The sequence below is a fragment of the Corvus moneduloides genome, chromosome 4, assembly GCF_009650955.1.
Source record: "Corvus moneduloides isolate bCorMon1 chromosome 4, bCorMon1.pri, whole genome shotgun sequence".
NCBI lineage: Eukaryota > Metazoa > Chordata > Aves > Passeriformes > Corvidae > Corvus > Corvus moneduloides.
The window spans coordinates 37,284,070-37,307,613 of record NC_045479.1 but is presented as its reverse complement, the minus strand read 5'-3'; the positions used below and the strand labels follow the sequence as shown (position 1 = coordinate 37,307,613).

The following is a 23,544-nucleotide window of genomic DNA, read 5'->3' as shown; positions in this document are numbered from 1 at the left end:
CCTGTATGTGTCAGTGTCCATTACTCTATTGTCAGTTGTACTATTCAGTTCTCTCAGAGTTAATCCTTGTTCTCCATAAGTAGAAGAATACCAGGGAAAGTTGATAGAGTAAGGATTAAGGGGGAGTGTCAAGGGAGAAAGCTTAATTTTAGGATGTGAGATGGTGAAAAAATCTAAAATGCAGAGTAGATGACAGCCATCCTGAGCTTTCAGGCAGCAGGAAACAGAGACAGAAGATGAAATGGGCCCGGGACAGATCCTGGTTTAGAAATCTCAGCCTCATTTAGAAAGTCCAAACCTCTGATGGATTTAGTTTGTTTCAAGAGACATTTAGCCCTCAACCTCACCCTTATTGTTCCAATACATGTTTGTGAGTAAGGGGAATAAGCCCATCTTTCAAGCCAGAAGATACTGGCTGGTATTAGCAAGGCATAACTGTGCTATCAATATTTAAAGCTGGTTTTCCTCCTTTATCTTTGTTCTAATGTTTAAAGAACACAGTGACTCAAATTCTGAGCCACATTGCAGCATGTCATTCCACAGAATAAAAATGAGCCCCAACCGAGGTTCTTGTTAATAGATCCCTTGAGGTGGATTAGAGTGAAATGACACTGAATGACTCGCATATGCATAAATAAATAAATAAATAAATAAAGCGGCTTTATTTTAGAACAATTTGGTTGTAGTGGAAAGGAAGAAAATATATAAGGAAAAGAGGAAAGGCAACAGCCTTAACAGCATCTAGTTTCATCAAAAGAAGAAAATTGATCCAAAACCTTTCTGCAATACGTAGTAATTGCTATGAATAGGATTACGGAGCTAAACAAATAGTAATGAAGAAGCCTAAAGGACAGGAGAGACACTTGTCCACCACAATTAAAGAAAGAAGAAAAAAAGAGAGAGAGAAGGCTGCTACAGCTCTAATGTGAACTTGTAGCTTCATTTCCTTATTCTCATAGCAGTGTTCTTGGAATATGATTCGTTTCCTGTGACTAACGTTGTATTCAATTACCATGGCTAAGTTAAGTCCAGCTCACAAGTCTTCCATGCAAAACGCTGCTGGTGGAGCTAAAACCACTTCGTACAGCTGAAACACTCTGCTTTTAAAGCTGGAAGACTAGATGTTGAGAAGCATGACCGTAAGGAAAGGGCTAATGACATTTGCAGTGTATGCCTTAAGCAAGTGCTCGGTGACGGAACTGGCTGCAGAAAACATCTCTCTAGCCTGTGCACAAACCGCAGAAATGAACTCGCTTTCAGCTCTGGCCCTGCGGGGGCAGGACCGACACCGATACTCTTCCTGCGACGTTCCGCTGCGGTGTGTTGTACAGCAAGTGGGTAACAGCACAAGCAGAGGCAGCGAGGTCTCTAACAGGACACTCCCTCCTGGGGGTGCCCGCCCCGCACGACCCCAGAGCAGCCCCGGCCGCCCCCGTTCCCCTCGGGCGTGCGCAGTGCCGGCCCTGCCCGGCCCGCCTCGCCTGCGGTGAGGGCCAGGCCCCGCCCAGCCGCCCCCATGTAATGAGGAGCTCTATAAAGGCACCAGGAGCGGCGGCTGTGGGTGTTCTCCGGGATGCCCTCAGGTCCGCGGTGCTGACTTTGTGCTTGCAGCATCTCTCTTCTTCTCCCTTTCTCAATGACAACCAGGTTTTCCACTTGTGTGCTGGCTTTACTACTCTTTTGTTATTCCTCTGATTCCTATGAACCATCGACACTACCTGATCCTCGGGATCCAAAGTTTATTGAGGAATGTGTGCAAACCCATAACAGATTCCGGTCTGGAGTGGATCCGCCAGCCAGCAACATGCTCTACATGGTAAGGGAGTCTTCATGACTTATATACAAATGTGTAGCATTGCGATGGTGTTTACGATTCTTAAAAACTGTTTTTGTGATCAAATGCAAAAAAAACCAAAAAAAACCCACAAAAACCTTGGGTCATAAGACCAGCCGCTTTTTAAAGCAGAGAAGAAGGCTCTAATTATCAGGTGGCTTTATGCCATTGGATATGTGTACAGTTTTGCCCTGACTGAAGTTCCTCAGTCGAAGCCCAAGATTTCAGCCCTCAGCCGAGCACTGTCGGTGTGCTGTGTGCGAAGCCGCCTCGTTGCGAGGCACCGCCCGCAGCGCGGCAGCCGGAGGTGCGCTTTTATGTGCGCATCTGAGCACAACTTTCATGCTCGAGTCAGGGCAGAGCCTGTTGCCAAACAGCGCTGGAGAGCTTTCTCTGAGCGTTCTCTGCAAGGCTCTCATCGACTGAGCCAGCAGAGCAGCAGTTCTGAGGGGCTGGGCCTGCAGGGGAAGCCAAAAAGCACCCAGTGCAGCAGGATCGAGTGCTGGGGACATCTTGTCCCCCACTGCTCTGCCCCTCACCTGCTCCCCGGGCACCTCAGGAGCAGTATCTGCAGCTACCACGCAAAACACAGTTTGTCTTTCGAGTGAACCACAACCATTTTCCTGAGCTCTTTTTGCCCTGCTTTCTTGGTATCTCACATGATCACCACCAGAAGATGACAGAGCCACAGCTGTAATTAGCAACACCCCAACTGAAGTTCGGAAAAAAAAAAGTTCATTTTCCATTTCTGGTTGTCAAACACTAAAAGATAAGTGCCCCATTCTGAGTAACTGAGCAGTAATCAAACTTGAATTGCAAACATGACAGGAAACTATTAGTTTCTCTTCCAGATGAATCTTTTACTTCAGCTGTTCTCAGCTGTACATCCTGACCTTCAGTACATGGACTCTTCATTTTCTATGTTGCTTTACAGGCCCTAAACAAATGAAATATTGTTAGGATGTGTTAAAAGTGCAATATTCATATTTTTAAATTGTGCCTAATTTCTCCTTTTGAAAAAGAACTGAAATCTGAAAAAAAAAAAGGCAGCATAAGAAAGAGACAAATAAATTGCATCTAAAACAGAAACTAAATCATGCTAAGTTTCTTTCAAAACACTGCAAAACCCCTAGTCTTAAATATGACCTCTCCCAGAAACTATTTAATGTGGAGAAAGCAGTACAATACATGATAAAATCCATTACAAAAGTAAAAACACTGGATTTAAAAACAATATTTTGAGTGGCCTTTGGCACTTAAAAAAGGCAGAAAAGAAGATGGTGCATTTATTTCACAGGGAACTTCTTTTTTGCTGGAGGTAACTGTCCACCTAGGTATGTAAAAATTAAGATTGAATTCAGGGCATTCCCATCTTTCAGAAAAGTAGTTTTTAAAAAGAAATGCAAAATGGAAACGCCTTTAATTGCAATTAATAAAGTTCAACCATAGATATTTTTAATACATGTATTATAAAATGAGAATGTTGATCTAAAAGTTTTTTACCTGACAAATGTGAGCCTTTTCTCATCCACCCAAAGCACTGCTTAGTTCTGTTCTAAGGCTCCTCAAAAACAGCAGTCTCACCAGTTTCATCAGGGCTTCACAACAGTCTCTTTTGAATTAGTGCTGCTTTCCATTACTTTTCACATACTATACATTCAATTTTTCCTCCTTTAATCAGCAAGCAACTTGATATAAAATGAAAACTGAGAAGTAGTTCACGAGGGAAAAAAAACGTGAGTATTGTTTCCTTAAACAGCAGTGATATCTATATGCAAATCTCCCAGTCCTGTGCATTTTCTTCCCATGCCATTTAGTCCAATCTTTCTGTTTAAGTGCAGTATTTTAAGCAAATAAGGAGTGTAACTGCAGTTAAAACTAAAGACCACTGTGAACATTTCTGTACACTGCTTTTCATCTGTCAGCCAGTTTAAGCATTCACACAAAATGGAAAGTATATTTAAACTTACTAATGCAACTTTAAACTTAGTATTATGCATACCTTTATCGAACTTTAAACTTACTACTACTGTAGGATGAAGGAGAAGAGATGCATGGACTTGTAAAAAGCAGAATGTGGAAAAAAAGAAACCATGAAGCACTAAGGTGCATCCCCCACTGTCATACATCTTTCATCATGGTCATCTCAGAGCATTGCCGAGATGCAAAATGAAGCTTCTGTCTTAACTGGCAGAGTTATCTTCCAGGACTGGAAGATAAGTTCTGTACAATGCCAGATTTTATCCATTGTCCTTAAAAGTATCTAAGGAAATACCAACTGCTCACTTGAAATAAGACTTCCTGCCCCAAATTTAATACTTGATATACTGAGTTCCTATCAAAATTATTTATGTCCTAGTTTTGTGGGTGTATTTGGTTTGCATGGACAAATCTTGGAAGCGGAGGGGGGATACAGGAGTGGCTTCTGTGAGAAGCTGCCAGAAGCTTCCCGCATGTCCCACAGAGCCATTACCCTGCTGCTGGTGAAGGCCAAGTGCCTCAGCCACAGTGGTAGCGCCTCTGGGATAATACATTCAAGAAGCAGAAAGGTCGTGTACAAACAATTGCAGCCAGAGGAGAGTGAGAACATGTGAAAGGAACAACTCTGCAGACACCAAGGGCAGGGCAGAAAGGGCAGGAGGAAACGCTCCAGGCACCAGAGCAGAGCTTCCCCTGCAGCCCGTGGTGCAGCCCGTGGTGAGGCAGGATGTGACCCTCCAGTCTGTGGAGGTCCATGGGGGAACAGAGATCCAGCTGCAGCCTGTGGAGGACCCCACACTGGAGCAGGTGGAGGCCTGAAAGGGGCTGTGATCCTGTGGGAAGCCCAGGCTGGAGCAGGGTCCTGGCAGGACCTGTGGCCCCATGGAGAGAGGAGCTCACACTGAGCAGGTTTGCTGGCAGGACCTGGGACCTCACGGAGTACCCACTCTGGAGCAGTGTGTTCCTGAAGGACTGCATCCTGTAGAAGGGACCATGCTGGGGCAGTTCATGGAGAGCCATACCCCATGAGAAGGACTCAAATTAGAGAAGGTTGTGGAGGACTGTCTCTTGTGGGAGGGACCCCATACTGAAGGCAGAGAAAGAGCGTGAGGAGTCCTCCCTCTGAGGGGGAGGGAGCAAGAGGGACAGTGTTTGATGAACAGAGCGTAACCCCCAATTCGTGTGCCTGTATGCTGCTGGGGCAGAGGAGGGAGTGGAAAATCAGGACTGAAGTTAAGTCCTGGAAGAAGGGAGAGGTGGGAGGAAAGTGTTTCAAATTGTAATAAATATAATTAATTTCCCCAAGCTGAATCTCTTTTGCCCATGACAGTAACTGGTGGATGATCTCTCCCTGTCCTTATCTCAATCCAGGAGCCTTTGGTTGCATTTTCTCTCCCCTGCCCAGCTGAGGAGGGCAGTGATAGAGTGGCTTTGGTTGGCACCTGGCCAGCATCCACCCCTCCACAGTAGGAAAATACAACCTCTACAAACATTAGGCAAAGGAAGAAATGGAAGACATAGGTTACAAAATATTTTCAAATTTCTGTAGATGCATTTTGGTGTGATCTTGGGACTTCTAATTACTAATTGGTAGTATAAATGATACACATTGTTTCAGACTTAGCTATGTTACAAAAAAAGGTTACTTAGGTAAAATATAGATGTTAATATCTAACAAGTTAGCTTTGTTAAATTTTACCAAAAAATCTACAAAAAGGTAGATTGTAAAATATACCTTTTCCTTCATCATTTCTGATCCATTCAAAACAATTTCCCTAGTGTTACCATCATTTGCACAAGCAAGTGAGCTATTTCAGTTAGTTCAGACGAGGACAAATAAAAAGTTTATTTTTAAAAAAAACTTCAAAACCAAATAGTTCAGTGCTGGACAACTTCATTTACATAACACAAAGTATAACTAGGACTACAAGCATGCACTTGTGGTATTGTATCTACCAGGAGCTACAGTGCTGTAATCACTCAGTCAAGGTGTGTGCACAAGAAAACCCAGCAAGAGCAGACACCACCTCCAGTGCAAACAAATGACATTTACATAACTCAATTGCTTAAATAACCACTTTCTGTAAAATTGAATGGCAAGTGAATGAGTCATTCCACAAATATGAATTCAGCACTAATGTTTCAAGCCACCAAGCACAATGATGCTCACCAAAGGGTTGGGTTTAAACTGTCCCCAAAATCCCAGTGTGTTTGTGAACTGACCTGCAAGCCATGGCCTGAAGCAAATATGAGGCTACACAAGACTTGCATTATTGGTATGGTAAGCATAACCCTCATTTTCCAGATTTCATGTAAATTTGTTTTAATTTACATTAATGTTCTGTCATGGCCAGCACAACCTTGAAATGCTCATTGTGCCACAAACACTGTATTTGACTGATGTACAGCACTTGGTGTCCAACAAACCAGTCAGCCCAGATCATACACCACCCCAAAAATTTCTTCAAGCTCAATCAGCAATTTAAGTTCAAATCAGAAACGAGCCTACAAGCCAATCTGCCATGCAGCTCTGTAAGTCTCAACAGAAGTAAAAAATGAATTAACCAAAAGCATCTACACTATTAAGACTCATATTTTCCTGAAAGCTGCTCTGAATATATAAGGATATATATTAGCACTGCTAATATATCAAAGTGATTTTTAATTGTCTTTATTTTGCAGAGTTGGGATCCAGATTTGGCAAAGACTGCGAAAGGCTGGGTAAAGAAATGCGTATTTAAACATAATATATACCTCAAAGAGCGAGGGAAAGTTCACCCCAGATTTCGTACTGCTGGAGAAAACCTCTGGACAGGCTCAATTTCTGCCTTTACTGTGAAAGGAGCCATCACCTCTTGGTACAATGAGGTCAAATACTACACTTACAATGCCAATCGGTGCAGTAAAGTATGTGGCCACTATACACAGGTAGGCATTGCATTTCTCCATCTAAACCATGAGCCAGCTTTGCCATTTTGAATCAAAAACTCTACATTTCTGTTGAGATTCAATGAACTTCCAGGTTGTATAGTCTTACTATATGTCTATGTGCACCAGATGTTCTTATTTTTCCATTTATGGGAGGGAAAGAGTCACTGTGTTATTACTTCAAATGTGGCAGTTTGGGTTGGGTTTTTTTTGGAAGAAAATAGTTCAGCCATCAAACAGTCAGGTTAGCCAAGCAGTGCCCAAAAAACAGGCAATGGCAATGGCTGTGGGCTGCAGTGCATGAGTGGAATGAGGTCCCAGCTCTGTTAAGCAGACTTCAAATGCCAAGGGCTGGAGAAGTACCATCATGAAAAGAGATGTCTGCAGTTCTGCAAACACCATGTGCACACTTTGTCCAACTGCTGTTCCCAAAGGAAGTAGGCAAAGTGAGGAAAAGGAGTGCTGCTGCCATGCAAGCCTGCAACCACTACCCACAGCTACAGGAAAGCAGGACAGCTTGCAATAGCAGCTCTAGGGTTAAATTTTGACCTGAAGCTATTTAATTTTTTTTGCAGAGATACACATGTGCATCCAAGACTTGAGTAGATGAGGTAAAGCTGGTGGGCTTTCTGAACTTGTGTGCAGGGAAGATACTTGGGTGCAGGAGTTGTGAGGGGTGACTGTTGCTCTTTGAGCTTGCTCTCAAGGACATTGCAAGAGTCAGCACCTGGAAGCTGCACAGAAGCACACCTTACCTGATACTAAGGCACAGTGCTGTTGACCATGGTGTTTGTAGAGGAGCAGCCCATGCAGTTTCATGGGGGTAGAATGAAAATATAAGATAATTCTCACTTGGAGTTAGCAGTTATAGTGACTGTAGCTAGAAGATGTATATCTGCCAGCCTCAGGAGGTATCCTTGGGTCTTTATTGTTGGGGAACTCCTCATTCCTCTTCTTCTTCCCAACTGTGGAGAAGAGAATTTTCCCTGGGCACAATTACTGCAGTTACTACAAATCACTGCTCAGTCAGTGGCCCCTGGGATGGGGAAGGTCCTTTTATTCAGTCCTTCACAGTCCACAGGAATTAAGTTGTCTATGGCTGGTGCCAGGAGCAACCTCTGCTCTGCCACTGCACTGAGAAGATCCTCAGGAGCCTAAGGATTGTCCCTTCTTCCCATAGCTGGCACCAAACAGGCATAAACGGAAAGAGCCAGACCTCCCCCTTTAAGTCAGTGGAGGCACAAATGTATTTATGTGCTAGGTTGCCAGGATCCTTCCATATTGCTCATGTAGTCAGTCATTGCTGCTGTTTTATCGCCCTCAAGTACTGCTGTGCCCTTGTCTCCCCTCTGCTGCTGTCATGGGACTTACTTTTCCAGGACTGCAGCATTTGGCTGCACTCTGATAGGATGCTGGGTCCCACAGAAAAGGTTCTGGTAGAGAGAGGATCAGTAAGTGAAGTAATGGCCTTGCCTCTAGATTACCTTAGTCATGGCCATGATGTTAAAAGGCAGGACTGCAGCCCAGACACAATCCTCCTCCCTGCTCCTGCCATAATACCAGTGCCTTCTGGCAATTTGCTTTATGTCCCCACAGGATTTAGTAAAGGGGCAGCCAGCCCTCATAGGAGCTGTAGCAGATCATGCAACCTTTTCAGGTTTGAACTCAGCTCCCACAGCAGGAACAACAGAAAGCTAACGGATGAGCTTGAAACAAAGGAGATGAACTTCACCTTTCTCCTTTGCAAGAAAGGAAAACAACCTGTTAACAGCCAGTTATTTCTTATTTCAGCATAGTTTTAGCAAATACGTGGTGAATTGGGTAAAATAATCAGTCTTTTTTCAGAACAAACTATGATTTTGAGATCCATCACTGCTGCTTTTTCCTGCGAAGCCTGCCCAAGGAGTCCTCCTCATCTCATTTGTATGCCATAAAACAGAGGAGGGCAGGTCTTCTCCTAACTCTTCAGGTGCTGAATCAAAGCCTTTGTCACCAGTGTATCCATCTGTCTGTCTTTGCAGGTAGTTTGGGCTGCAAGCTACAAGGTTGGCTGTGCTGTCCACTTCTGTCCCAAGGTGGCATACACCACCATACGCAACGCAGCACACTTCATCTGCAACTACGGGCCGCCGTAAGGTTTTTTGTTACAAATATTTCACAGGGTTTGGGTCCCACCCCTTCCCTTCCACAGCATGCAAATTTATTAGATCAGTCCATTTAGTCATGTTTTTTGTGGGAGGAAATGGTCTCCAAAATAGAGAAAGAGGTACACCTTTGTCCAACCAGCATTTTTTCATTTGCTAGCTAGGGCTATGTATTGGAGCCAAAAAGCAGTGAGACTGGAAGAAAGGATTAAATATAAGATGTTGACATGAAAATACTGAAGTGATCATCTAAAAATTAATCCCTTGCTCCTGAGTGCCAAGATGGCCCCAGACAGTTGCCAAGGTGCAAGCCCAAAGTCTGAAGATACTCCCACACGGCCCAGAATTAAGGCCCTAAGTCAATGGCTTGGATAAACACTGAAGTGTGCAATGCTGGCAACCTGCAGTCTTAGCAGCTGAGGGCTGCTTATGAGGATAGGGCTGCTCATGAGGATAGGGCTGCTCAAAGCAAAATTTGATCCAGAGGTCTTTCATATGCATAGTATATCCAGCTAGGATGGATGTATTTTTCTCTTCTCCAGCTAATTAATGCCACCACGGTATAAATGCAGCTTTAAAAGCTTTACATGCATACCATGTTGGGCCAAGGCCAGGCCAACCCTTGAGCTCAAGCAAGTTTGACATTCCTTTTGCCTTTGCCTCATCCTTGGAAGAATATGTACCCCTGACTAGATACCTTGAAATGACACAGCTGCTGCTGCCCCCAGAAGCCCCACATCCAAATGTGTTGTGCAGAAAAATCCCACTGGATTTCTTGCCCTGTGTTGGCATGGGGAAGAGAAGTGCTGCCCTGACCAGCACCCAGCAAAGCAGGCAGGGTGCTCTCTGGAGAGGCAAGGGGCTCTAGAGGGGGCTTTAAAGCTGGGCCCTTCCCTGCTGGGTGAGGACACTGCAAATGGGCAGTTGCATGCTAACAAGTGCAGTTTTATTATATCCAGCTGCTGATTTTGAGAAGCAGCAGCTTCATTGCTTTATTTCAGCTCTGCCAAGGCAAGGCAAGATGCATACACAATTTCCTCAAGTGAACATACTCTTCAGCTTAGACCAAGCAATGAACGCCTCACCTTGCTGAAAGTAATGAGGTTTTATCATGAAGTTTCATCTCCCTACTGAGATTTCATGCTTACAAAATCCCTCTCTGTGTTCATGGGCAGTTTGAGGCATGCTGTAAGTCTTGCTTTGGCCATGCTTTGAGCAAAGTGAAGCACTGAGCTGTGTTTGGTGCAGTATCAGCCTGGGCAGAGGTAGTTGGTCCCACTCACACCACTGGCAGAGGGAGGGAGCAGGAGAGAGACCCAAATCACTCCTAAAATACTAACCAACATATGGATGAAACCACCACCTATGAGAGATTCTCCAACACCAGAACATCCCTCTTTGAGGCTGAATACACATGTACATATACAGTAAAAGAACTTGCTCATTTCCATAGCTAGAGCCAGCTATGAAAGTCTAGAGTCTCCATGCACACAAATTACTCAACTTTGAGACTGCTTTAATTCCCAGGTTTGCAATACTACTGTCTCCAGTTTCCTAAACAGCAAGGTGTCCCATTACACTTAACCTGTTCTTCTTCACTGCATGGCTTGGGCACAGGGCACTCAGACAGGACTCCTGAAAAAACCATCACTCTATCAACACAAGTGAAGCAAAACTCCTGTTAAAACCTAATTAGCAGTAGGTATTAATGTTCTGCCAAGGGCTGTTTGAGAGCAGTGTGATTTTCCTTCACAGTGGGAATTTCCCAGTGCGCCCGTACAAGACGGGAGATGCGTGCAGAGACTGCGGCGGCGAGCAGTGTGATAGCAAGATGTGTCGTAAGTAGAAGACAACCAGACATCCTCCACAAGCACATGTAGAAAGGGAAAGAGCACACAAAAGATACTGGCAGGAGGCAGGCATAGCACTTTTCTGTTCCTAAATATAGGCTGAAAATCTGTAGTCAGAATCCAAGTGGGTAGTGATACACAGAGAGAGGTGAGGAGGGTGGAAAGAGCCTGTTTTCTACCCTGGGGAGTGATGGGACGGAGTCTGCTCTTCAGGTGCTGGAGGGTGTGATACAGCAGATACGGTGGCTGCAGTTTAAGGTGTTATTACCCTGCCAGAAGTTACTACTTGCAGAAATGGAAAGCAGAGAATGGGATACCTGTCCCATCCTGGGGGCTCCAGGTTATTATATGATGTGTGAGCTGTGGCTTGAGCTGGTGCAGGTCCAAGTAAGCTTTGGCCTGCCATGCCTCTGCGGGTTGGGAGAGCAGCCATGGCACTGCCAAAGCTGCTCACTCCAGTGAACATCAGCCAGGCCATCTGCCATCTGACATGCAAGAGCCTTCATGGAGATGCAATGCTCAGCCCAAGTCTGGCAGCCTTCCTGATATGCCTGCACTTGGCTTTTGCCTGAATGGAGTCAGGAGGGAAGGAGACCTGAAATTTCCATAAAGATAAGGTACTGTGCTGTGGACATTGGCCTGTGGGGAGCTGAGGGTGTGGTCGAATGTTTCCCCAGCACTCAACCATTGGTGAACTAAAGGAGGGGGAAGATGGCGTTTAAACACTAGTACCGCAGGAATGTGAGGGAGTCCTGGATTCACAGCGCTGTTTAATGTTGTAGGCTGAGGATCTCAAAACACAAGGCACAGGGCAAAAGCCAAAGTGATCTTGGGAAGCACACCTTGGGGGGTGAATCCTCTCTACACCAGCCGCTGGTGGGAGGAGAAGTCAAAAAATTGTGATCAACCACTCCTCAGCATAGTCCTGAGAGTCACTGCAGGGGTCTGCCAGAGTCAGTGGATCTTTGCTTCTTCCTGAGAAAAAACACATCAGCTGTATCTATAAGCCCATTGTGATGCTCGCATTTCATTCCCTTTTGGCTAGAGTCAAATTGTTTCTAAATTATAAGTGTGCTTATGTTTATCTCTTTTATCTCTCCAGGAAATGCAGAGCGTGACAAAGTCATTGGTAAGTACCACTGGAATTACTGCTTCCTTTTGTTGCCCTTGCTGCAGTTATACTTGAAAACAAGTAAATTGCTTTGTTTACAGAGGATTCCAACTGGCATCCAGAGTGGGACAGACCTGCATGTGATGAGTTCTGCATCTCCGTTACTGCTTTAAGATCATTACTCCTAATACTGACATTTCTGGCTACCTGGCTGATACCCAAATACTGGTCTCTAGTACCTGCCAGTGGGTGACACACATGTAGAAGACCACAAGAGCACTTGGCTCTTCCACTTGCATAAGTTGCTGGCAGCAAAAACATTGGTAGAGACATTGTTTGCATCCATAGGTGATTTAGAAATACAGAAATAACATCTGCATTGCAGGTCATAGTTAAAAGCACTGATAAGCAGCTTCCTTATTGCTCAGAGCCAGTTAAAAGTTAAAATGGCTTTAGATACTAAAATTGCTTTAAAAGTTAAATAGTTAAAATATTTTTAAAGTGGAGCAGTGTGCTGGTGTTCTGGTAGGTACAGGAGCACATTGTCCAGGCAGCACGCTAAGGTGCAGGCAGCTGCCCAACACACTTTAGGAAGGGCTGGAGAATGTCCAGCCCAGGAGCCAGGCCCCAGCCCACAGCCAAGTCACAGGCAGAGCATGCACCTGTCTCATTCCTATTGCACTCTTACCTTGGATGCTCCTACAGCAAGATGCAGAGTGTCCTGTATCATTTAAACTTTATTTTAAGGAATTTTTCGATCCCTGTGAGCTCTGGCATTTGCATCCTGTGGCAGGCAGCACACTTCCCAGTTTCACAGAGCACTTGTGTCAGTGCCACTTCTCTTTGCTTAGAATTTGTTTTTAAACTCATGGTACCTGTGCCTAAACAGTTTTATCTGTGTTTACGTGGTTATATATCACTGCAATCTTTCCTGTTGTGTTTTTTTTCTGAGCATTGGGATTTTACTGCTGTTTCAAACAATAAATTGTTGTTTCCTGCTTCCTGTGTGGCAATCATGAATTTGCAACATGAACTACAGCTTAACTGCTGGTGCACAAAGTAACCCCACATTCAGCTCCAACTTGCACAACACTAGAAACAATGCTGGGAAAGATAAAACTCCAAATAAAATCACACTGTGCCCAGAGTTATGACTTTGGTTCAACAGCTGCCAAAGAACGAGTCTCTTGGAACCTGCACATCTGGAGCAGGCAGAAAACTGTGGGGGCAGCTGCTCTATTCAGCTGGGTATGTCCTCTACCAACTACAGTCACTCAGCTCAAGCAGAGTCTGGAGGCAGCAGAGCTGCACAAACTCAAGCTGGACCACAGCAATCCCTGTCTATCCCTTTAGAAGCTTCTGCACCTGTCCCTCTGCACACACTGCTGTAAAGGAAGCCGGGGAGTTCCCTTCACCGCTTAATTTCTGTGGTACTGTCACCGCAGTACTTGTCAGTGTTTCTGTCTACCCACTCCTGACCCTGACTCCTCATCTTACTATTGCCATGGATTTCAACTGAAAACACTGGAACTGGGACCCAGCATTTCTCACATTACACATAGTTATCTGCTAGTTCTCCTTGTACTAGAATCATTTCAGTATCACAGCATTCCTGGAATAAATCATTTTTCAAGATGCAAATATGGCTGGGGACAAAACTACAAATTTAATGCCTGATATATCTTAATATATATACATCTTATTTTGTTGACTGCTAGAGTCTCCGTAGCCAAGACAGCACAGCCACAGGCACTCTTGTGTGAAACCCAAGCCTCAAGCTCCAGGGACTGCAAAGTCCCATCTAAATATTGGCTGGCAAGTGGCACATGGGTAGCAGGACCTAATGTGTGTGCACCCTCCCGCACAGGGCTCCACAGCAGACAGCCCAGCACAGTGTCTGCCCCACAGAAGCCATGTAGGGTAAGATCTTTCTGCTGGAAAGAGAAATGCAGGGAAGGGAACCAGATACACTGTTGTGTCTGGGGAGCTTAAAATGAGCTCAGCTGGAGTTCTCCCCTGCTTAGTTTAATGGATGCTTGATCTCGACCAGAAGAAACAGAAGGAGCACAGAGACCTTAAAGTTCAAAATGTTAATGATATACTTAAGCAGCTCTTAGGAAATCCAAAGAAAGACTTCCCTTAAAAAAACTGATTAAACCCCCAACCTTTACAATGTGGCATCTTAAAAAAAAAAAAAAGCTTGAAAATCAAGAAGTCAAGAGGAAAAAAGTAGCTTTGTCATTTTCAGGATATCCAGCAATCCAGGTATTTAGCTCTGGATGATCAAACCACTTTGAATTGTCCCCACAGCATATATCCATGAATTCCATACAATAAATGCAAAACACTGGTACGGAAATACAGACTTCACATACATTTCTGCAAGTCTGTAAACTCTAAAATCAGTTTAAGAACGTAATTTGAAATAGTTAAGCAGTTCTGAAAATACAAGAAAATCTTTCACTCTTCCAAGCCCACTTGGTTTTCTATTATTTACATTTTACACAAGTGTTATAACTGTACTGCCATACTCTCTCAGAAAACAAGTCCATAAAGCACCAGCAAGTGAGATCATGCAGCCCCTTTCCGTTCAGATATGGACTCTTGGGCAGACAAATCCTTTGGCTTAACTTGCCTACAGGAATATGAGTAAGCTTTCTTGATTTTCCAGTTTAAGTAAATAATGTCCTACCAACAATCCTTGAAACTTGTCAACAGTAACAACCAAGAAATACTAAACACGATGTGACGCCTGTCCACCCCGTAACAATAGGACAAGACTTCCTGAAGTGTACTTAGAATTTTATTACAGAAAAAGATGCCATCTAAAAGCTACATAAATGACTCAGCTGTGGGTCCTAATTAAAAAAACTTCCGTGGAAATAAACATAATTTAAAGCCAGGCTGCCAAAAGTTGCACTGCAACTCAGGCACCCAAGAAGTTAGCTGATGCAGCTGGAAACTTTCTTTTAGGATACTTTCACAGCCAGATTCCTGAAATGATATGCCAGTCTGCAAGACCAGTGGGAAAAACAGCCTTACACTGGTTTTTAACTTTTTAAACAACAGGCAGGGGAATGTAGGCCACTCCTCTGTCATGAAAGGGGCCTGCTGCAGTTCAGATCAGAACCGAGGACTCTCCCTCCCCTAATACACTCATGCTCCTCCCCTGGCTTGTCAAACTCCTCCTTAATGGGTCCTCACTCTGCGGACTCTTCTGCTGAAGCATATTTGTGAGAACAGGAATTTAAACTCAAGTATTGCAGTGCCTCCTGTTGAAATTAGTCCTTTCACTATGTGAGGTCTGAACTACCCAACAAGCCCTAACCTTGGTCTCACCTTTACTCTGTCAGCTGCCAAACACCAGCTGGTGTTTCTAAAAAGCTTTTCGTAGTGCTGGTATCACTGAACCCATCAATCACTACAGTTTCTGAGACCAGTGGCTTGTGACTTATGCATCATGTTCTCAGTTAAAGACGTGTAAATAGTATTTCCCTGATTGATTCCAAAAGAAACTGCCACTTACGAACAATGCAGTCCCTAAGAAGATTGGGAGTATTTTTTCCTTAACAGTTAAGTGCCAAGAACTGCTCACATAATTGAAAGGCCTAATAACTTAGGCTGATGTTGTGCCCTACCCTAGAGCACAAGCACCATAGCTATGTCCCAATGCTCATGCACTGACTATCTAACCAAATATATTCTCAATTCTTATATGTGTGGGGAACAAAAAAAAAAAAGGCTGTGTTTTCATCCCCTGGTTTCAAATAAAAGGTCACTAACCTAAAAGCATTGAGCTGCACCATTCTAAGAGAATCATCTCCACTGCATGTGCAGTGATCAAAATTCAAAAACCCAGCAAAAGCACTCTTAACAGAGTCAGAAGAAATTAATTCAACAGAAATTAGTGTGGCTCTATCTCCTCCTCATTACATTTGTTTCTTTAATCTCCAATGCATGAAATAAGCAATAGCTGCTCTCCTGGTGCACTTTATTACTTTATTTCATCACATTTTACAGTTTCAGGAAGTTGAAAAACCTCTAAACTTCCTTTAAAATAGAGGAAGTGTCTCAAAAAAAAAAAAAAAGAACACAATTTTTAAGAACTTCTTGCAAGAAGGAACTAAATAAAGATATATTTAAAGGTAAATAACACAACTTTATGCTCTCCCTGCAGCACAATCTGTATGTAAAGACACTTACTTTGTACCATATTCTGTCTAAAAACCCATCAGTATAATGTTAATAAATGACAGTTTATTAATAGTATGCAATGAAGATTATGGTTTGTCTGATTTTCAGATGAAGCTGTGAGTTTGTTTCCTGGACAAGAAAATGGAGGTTGTGCAGTAGATTAACTAAGGATTTAAGAACATTGAATTAAAAATATTTATTAACATCAAGACAAGACACACAAAATAATCAGCTTTTACAAAAATAAAAGCATAATATAGTAATAAATCTTGCCCATTTAGCAAAAGTTATCACCACAACTACAGCTGCATATTGTCTGGTACTCTTTCACAGAATTACCTTGAACTTTCACCTTCCCAGAGTTCTCTGGCCCAAATGTTTAACACTCCACATCAAACTCCTAAATGTTTCTATTGTGAAACCCTCCCTTTAGGTAGATGGATATTATCCAAATACATTCTCTTACTTTCTCAAACAACAGTGCAGCACAGATTTCCTTCACCAACCTTGCCAAGCCTGTACAGCTATTGTAGGTCCACTAATTAAACTGTACTTAGGAAAAAAGAACGATCTTTCTACTTAGTCTTTTCTTTTCCACATTACACCAACAGCAAAAATTCTCCCATCTTCCAACTATAAAAATGTTCATTATCAGAGGAGACAAGTGAACCTCTTGGGTAGTGAACTACTTCTTTTTCTTTTTTTTCTTTTCATCTGCTGCCATTTTTAACTTTACTTCTTCCTCAGGAAGTGCTCCTAATTTCTTCTTCTTCGCATTCTTTACCTTTTCTTTGATGGCTTCAATATCAATCTTTTTCTCAGTGGAGGCTACATAGTAAGAAATACAAAGGTAACAGACATTAATTTAACTTCTGAAAAATGTTACCAATCTACAAGAAGACTTTATATATAAACACAGTAAACTGCATCCTGTGGCACTGGTTAGGACTTGTTTTATGTTCACTAATCATTTTCTAGATTATTCTAATAATCATTTTTGTTGAAACTAGTATTATCTACAAATCTTATTCAGCAGAATTCAAAGAACAGTTATATAAAAAAATCCCATACAACAACATTTGAACACAGATGCCAAACCCTACAGACATACAAACTATTATCACCAACTCCTCAGAACACAGATGTACGCCTCTGAAATTAATACATATGCACTCTTAGACATAGGCTTGATAGATCTTGCATAAGAAAAGAAATTAACTGCTGAGTGCTTATATCCAGAGAAGCTTTTATGGCATTTTGTCTTTCTGCAAGTAACTAAAGTGATAAGATCCCAAACACGCCTGTCCCATCCTTATACTCTCTCTGTGGCCATCCATTAATGGCCACTGTTAGACAAAGCATGAGGAAGGGTGGGTTGGGGGAATATGATGCAGATCTTTGACCCTTGCATAAAAACCTTTATTAAAAACTTCCACAGGGAGTGCCAGAATACTGAAGTTATATACTTAGTGCTGAGCAACATGAATAACCTACTCTTATGTTCACACACGTGATGGTATTTTCTCTTTGGAGCACAAGTCATGAGTTTGGATCTAACTTTCCTATCTCACAGTTAATTCCTATATCTAATGGTGGGTACCAGCTGTCTTCTTTGGATTTCAGTTCTTCTCTACATACAAACTACTCCTGTCATCTATTCTTGGAAGACTGAAGGATTTCAGCTCAAAACACATAGCAGCTAGAAAAGCACCATATTTGAGACACAGTGCAGACAACAACAGGATCATTGGAAATGTACTGCCATCACAACAAAAAAAAAGTACTGTATCAATGCTGCAAAACAGATGCTTTTCAAGAAGCACAAACTTTTAAGTTCTTAACAAATTGTGTAATACGTAGTGTAATAATATGTAGGTAGTATAGCTAACAGTATATCTAATACTATGAATATGAAGCATAATCAGTGAGAACTGAAGATTTGTTTCTTCAGTGTATTAAAAAAATAAGTAATCTGAGAACATAAGCTCTTACTCTGCACATAGTGTGCTTTTACTTTAACTTTCAGAAAAGCTATTTACCCTATCTTGTACCAAAGTTGTGAAGTCAGTTTTTCAAGTAAGTATTGCTTTCTGTTAACTTGAATGTAAAAGTCATGGCAGCTTTACTGTACAACTGAAAGGCAAAAATTGATGAAGCTAGAACAACCAATTGAGATTGACTCTTCAACAGAGAATTGTTTCAAAGGTATAGAATTATTGGCTAGTGATCTTTTTACTGTCCCTGGCAACTCTAGGCATGGATCTAACCACCAGGATTGTTTTGCATGACCTTTCTTTTTCCTAAGCTGCATTTGCAAAATCACTCAGCCTAGAAATTGACAACAGAATGTTTTAAAACAGGAAAAAAAAAGGTTACCTTTCTTTGTTTTCACAACTGGCTTTTCCTTTGGTGGGATAAAAGCTTTATTTCTTTCTTCTTGTCTTCTCTTGATTGCATCTGCTTGCTTTGCCTAAAGTTACCAATAAAAAGATCAAGCAGCAATAGAGAGGGGCAAAAAAGACAAAAAAACCCCCCAAAAAAACAGATTCCAGATTCCAAGTCAGCAATCAAATGCTTTTTAACTGGACTCTGGATTAGTAGAACTTTACCTTTATCTCTTCCATTTGTTTGCGTTTCTTCTGTCTTTCTTTCAAGAAGTATTCGCCACTTGCCAATTCTTTATCAATCTGTGTAAGACAAGTTGCAAGAAGTTTTATTTAATTATGCATTATAAGCCAGATATATAATATCAGGAAATCAGAAAAAGCCTCCCCATCTCTTTTTACAAAGAACACAATTTAGGTGTGCTCTATTCCTGCATAACCAAATAAAGTTTCAACTGACCTGGCTTTCTGGCTGCGGAGGTGGGAACGGTGTGTACTCCTTCTTAGTATTTTTCTTCTTGGGCTCCTTGCGTTTTTTCAAGTTCTTCCGCTTGAATTTAGGCAAAAATCTTTCCCAACTTTGTGTCCTCAGTTCAGGATCTTTTGCTAATTCCCTTTTGATCATCAAAGTCTTCAGGAGTTTCAGAATGTCACAAAGAAGTTATTAAAAAAAGAGTATTACAGTAGAAGCCAAGAGACTGAAAACAGAAGTTTCACTAGACTTTCTTACAGTGAATATGCAACGTCCAAACCTTCCACATCTCACTTCAGTAAGAGCAGAGGGGCTTAATTTTGAACAGCAGAACCAGACAGATGTCTCAAAACAGGGATAATGCACTGGAAAAGGTGCCTCAGTTTAAATGTGCAAGTATCAAGCCAACAATCAAAGGGAGAAAGTTTATACACACTTTTCCTTTGATGTTTTCTCAGATACTGCCATAATCGTGTTATGCCAATGTATCCTAGTAGAATGGAGGATATCAAAGTCAGTGGTTTTTATAAAGCAGCACACTACAGAAATTCTGAAAAATAGATTACCACACAGAAATATATAAGTTATTAACATACAACTCTCTGGGAAGAAATAGTATTTTCTTGTAAACAAAAACGCAGTGGACCACGCTAACCTTGATGTTATATATGGGATGTATATTCTTCATTGTGTCCAGAACAACTTTTCTAACCTGTATTGAATACAAAACAAAAATAACAGAAAACTCAGCAAATATTTCATATGCTAATCAATTAAAATATCAGCTGTACTATCTTGCTTCCTCTGCCTCCCCAAAGTAGTAAGATTTAAAATCATAGGAACATTAAGGTTGGAGAAGACCTCCAAGATCATTGATTCCAGCCTTAAAAAAAGCTAAAGCACAGGGTTAACAGGAAGGCACAGCAGTTCAAAAATGCCAATAATACTGTCATGCTTCTAATAGACTCCAGCAGGCCCTACAAACATTTTCACGTTATCATGGATCTTATAGCGTCATGAGGAACCTGCTTTTGACAAGCGTTCTTCTCCCACATAGTTATTAAAACATATACAGATACTTTTTCTTCCAACACAGAAATGTCTTAAGAGTCTAAACAAAATTCAGCAGCAAAGATGATAACACTACGGACATTCATGTAGCTTACTAACACAAATGTAGCTTACTAACACATAACTGAAAGTAAGTAAAATACTGCAGAGTTTGCCAGATTTTGTGTATCGCTCACCCTTGAGCTGGGCACAGAAGTTTATGTTTGCAACACAAATGGCTCATCTACCTCCCTCTTACCTCTTTTAGCCCACTAAAGGGTCCAAGAGCTGAAACAGTGTTGCCTTGCACCATAATATAACAGTTTGTTAGCAGTTCCAGGGCCTACACCAAAAAAAGAAATTAAATTAGTATAATATGAAGACCTGACACAAATTTGGGTGTCAGTATTGTCTAGTTACTACATCTGCAGAAAGTACCTTAAGAGTAGATCCTTTTGGCCCAAGAAGCCGTGCTCTTCTTTTTATAAAAGTCTCTCTCTTCCTCACCAGAGAGCCTATCTTAATGATGTCACATGCCACATCATCCTGAAGGATACGAACTGCCTAAAAAGACAAGATGCAGGCAATGTCATCTGAATTCAAATCTATTACTCATAAGAGTCAAGAGAATACTTTAGGTTATTCTTCTCCCTTTGCTTTCAGAGATATTTACTTTAAATATATATTTTATCTTACTTGGCTCACTTGAAATTCCCTCATTTTTAAAATGTAGTAATTTTGTAAGTATTATGATAGAATTTAAGGCAAAATGTAAGCATTATCATGGAAAAAAACATTCAGGATTTAATACAGACCTGCTCAAATGGAACGCTTCTTGCCAGAAGTTTTATTAAGTCTCTAGCCCTAATGATTGCATACGGATCAAAAGTCTTCTTAGTGGTAGTTACAGTCATGCTTCCTTCAATTAGGTCCAGCGCTGCATTCACATACTGCAGTATTTGAAAAGAAACACCAAATCAGTCTCATAATTCAGCTTTGGCAGTAAGCAGTTAACAAACAGAATGACACATACAGAATGTAGATCTATTTTCCAAAACTTCTTAAGTGACTTTTAGCTTAAGAAACTTCACATACACAAAGACAAACCAGACTGAATATGTGTCACAAGGCCCAAAGCACCACCTCTATCTTCTCCTTGAACTCAAGCACAACAAAGCTGTCAGTGTCTGGATGACGAGATACTTGCTGCTGCAAAGACTTTGCTGACAGCATTTGTAAAGAACTGCAAATCTGGCTAGACAGTTCTTCACCCAATTTTGGATAACAAAAAATGACACTACTAATTCAAAATGCAAGCACAGTAGAAATTTACAAATACAGTAGGAGTAAAGCAACTTGCACTATTTTTATTAGCTTAAGTAAGACCTGTATGTCCCAAAAGGTAAAGTGCAGTATCACAATTATTAAGAGTTCATACATGTTCACCCAAGGCTTTCTGGACAAGTGGCCAGCACTCTTTCAAGTACGCTTCTCTATACTTCGGGAACAATGTTGCAAAACTGCTTTCTTCCAGCAGCCCTTTGGGATTATCCTCTCTTGTAAAGGCTGGCTCTTTCCATCCATCTGGCACAGTAAGAAGCTCAGATTCATCAACTGTTATTAAAAAAAAAAAAAGCTATTGTTATACGAAGATCGGTTTAATACACTGTTGAATGCGGTTTGCATCTCTTCTGACCTTAGAAAAACTACAGCTTTAAACTATTTATATTTTTTAAAAAATTAAAAAAAAAAAATCCGCAGCTGAGATATGCGCTGTTGATCTGGTATATACAAGATGATTATGCAAGTATATTATACAAGAATAAGGCACAGACTGAGGCGAGGAAGCCGAGTACCTGCAGGGCGGGCGCACCACAACACGGCACCGCCGCTGCCGGCCCCAAGCACCCACCAGCCGCCTCTACCCTCCGCAGCGCCCCACGGAGGGGACATTCAGCCCGCGGCCCTCCCGACGAGCCGTCAGCCCCGCGCGGTCCCGCGTCCCACCCCCACCTGGCTCCGCTTTCTTCTTGTTCTTGTTCTTGTGCTTTTCTTTCTGCTTCGGCCCCGGCCCGGGCCCGGCCTCCTCTTTGGGCACGGCCGCCATGTCCGCGCGCGCGCCGGAAGGGGCGGGGCCGCGCTCGGCTCCCGGGCCGCGGGGAGCTTCCCCCGGCCGCCGTGTGGGACGGCCCGCCCGGACACCTTCCTCCAGCGCGGAACGCGGTGCGGAAAGGGGCAGCCTCGTCAAAATCTGCACCCTGGCACACGTACAGAAATACATGAAGTACTTCGGTGCTCGTAGCAAATGAAAAGGGGTTCCTGATGAGACCTAATTTTTTATCTGAATAACGTGATTTAAGGTTTTCTGGGGGATGCTCTGCATCCTCCTCCCTGCCCCATCCTCTGCCTGTAGCTGAGCATTTCCTTAAATTAAAGAGCAAGAATGAGCCTCCTCCGCTCTCTTTTACGGGTATCATGAAAAACCAATGGAGTGAAAAAGTGGAGGAGACCTTTAAGAGCAAGAACACTCTGAGGCAATGTTGTCTTTGGCAGATGTTCACTGCTTCTGTTCATAAAAACCTGCACTCTGCGGCGTTTAATTTCTTAATTGATGAGAAAGAGATTTCTATCATCTGATCTATACCTAAGTAAATCATTGATTTAAAAATCAGTTTTGACCCCCCCGAAACCTTTCCTTCGGAGCTGGCTGATGTTTTTCCTAGCCTGCTCCATCTGCCAGCCCTTTGCCCACCCCATCTCCCACAACGAACAGGACTCCCAAGATCCTTTCTGTCTGCAAGCTTGGCATCGAGTTGATGCAAGCTTTTAGCCATTTATTTTAATTTCTGTCCGTCAACATCCTTCAAACAGGGATGGGGAGCGCTTCCCACAGACGGGAAAGAAGCTGGAGGGGGACCCCGCGAGGCCCTTGGCAGACGGCTGCCGGCGGTCCCTGCGGCCCTTTGGGGGGTGGTCATCCGTTCCCGGTGCCGCTAGATGGCACTGGCCGCCGCGCTAAGCGGAGCTTCCCGAACGGAGCTGCCGCCCGCCTGTGCCTTCCGCGGGGGGAACACGACCGGGAGGGATGGAGGCGGTGGGAATGTGCGCACCCTCCGCCCACGCAGCCCCGCCTCGCCCGGCACCGGGCTTTGGATGCCGAATGGCTTTGACGGAAAAGTTCCGTGCCCCTGGACAAGCACAAGGAGGCAAGCACAGGGAGGCAAATTTGCCTCTCTCGGCTCTTGGACACAGAAGCTTTCTGGGGCTGCTTTCTGGGCTGGTATTCCTCAGCACTGCAAAGCCTTTGAGCGTAGGAGGGAGGTCTGGCCCAGGTACAGACACCCAGTCGATGCGAAGGAAGGGCTGGGGGTCCTGGGGAGGTGGCTCAGTGAAGCGCATGAAGCACACTGTGCGTCTCTCTCACCTGAAACCTGGCCACGTGTTGTGAAAGCGCAGCAAAGCAGAGTTGGAAAGAGTTTGAGGAAGGATAATTAGTTTAGTTCAGCACTGGTTTAGTGTCTGACTCCTCCTGTGATGCAGCCCACCAAAAAAATCACGAGAGTGGGCTGTGGAAGGGGCATGCCCTTAGTGCTTGGC

The 23,544-nt window shown here is 43.0% G+C and overlaps 2 protein-coding genes across 2 annotated transcripts; one reads left to right on the top strand and one right to left on the bottom strand.

Annotated features, from left to right (window-relative positions):
- Positions 1-1,501: 1,501 nt before the first annotated feature.
- Positions 1,502-12,846, top strand: LOC116443050 (glioma pathogenesis-related protein 1-like). The gene is made up of 6 exons (XM_032106877.1): positions 1,502-1,816; positions 6,497-6,742; positions 8,764-8,873; positions 10,642-10,724; positions 11,839-11,865; positions 11,949-12,846. The coding sequence occupies exons 1-6, from the start codon at positions 1,637-1,639 to the stop codon at positions 12,098-12,100; spliced, it is 798 nt and encodes a 265-aa protein (XP_031962768.1). The 5' UTR covers positions 1,502-1,636; the 3' UTR covers positions 12,101-12,846.
- Positions 12,847-15,826: 2,980 nt separating this feature from the next.
- Positions 15,827-22,090, bottom strand: KRR1 (KRR1 small subunit processome component homolog). The gene is made up of 10 exons (XM_032106876.1): positions 21,961-22,090; positions 21,386-21,561; positions 20,763-20,897; positions 20,386-20,511; positions 20,207-20,290; positions 19,553-19,609; positions 18,886-19,056; positions 18,651-18,728; positions 18,418-18,511; positions 15,827-16,869 (listed from the first exon to the last, which is right to left on the bottom strand). The coding sequence occupies exons 1-10, from the start codon at positions 22,052-22,054 to the stop codon at positions 16,727-16,729; spliced, it is 1,158 nt and encodes a 385-aa protein (XP_031962767.1). The 5' UTR covers positions 22,055-22,090; the 3' UTR covers positions 15,827-16,726.
- Positions 22,091-23,544: the final 1,454 nt, after the last annotated feature.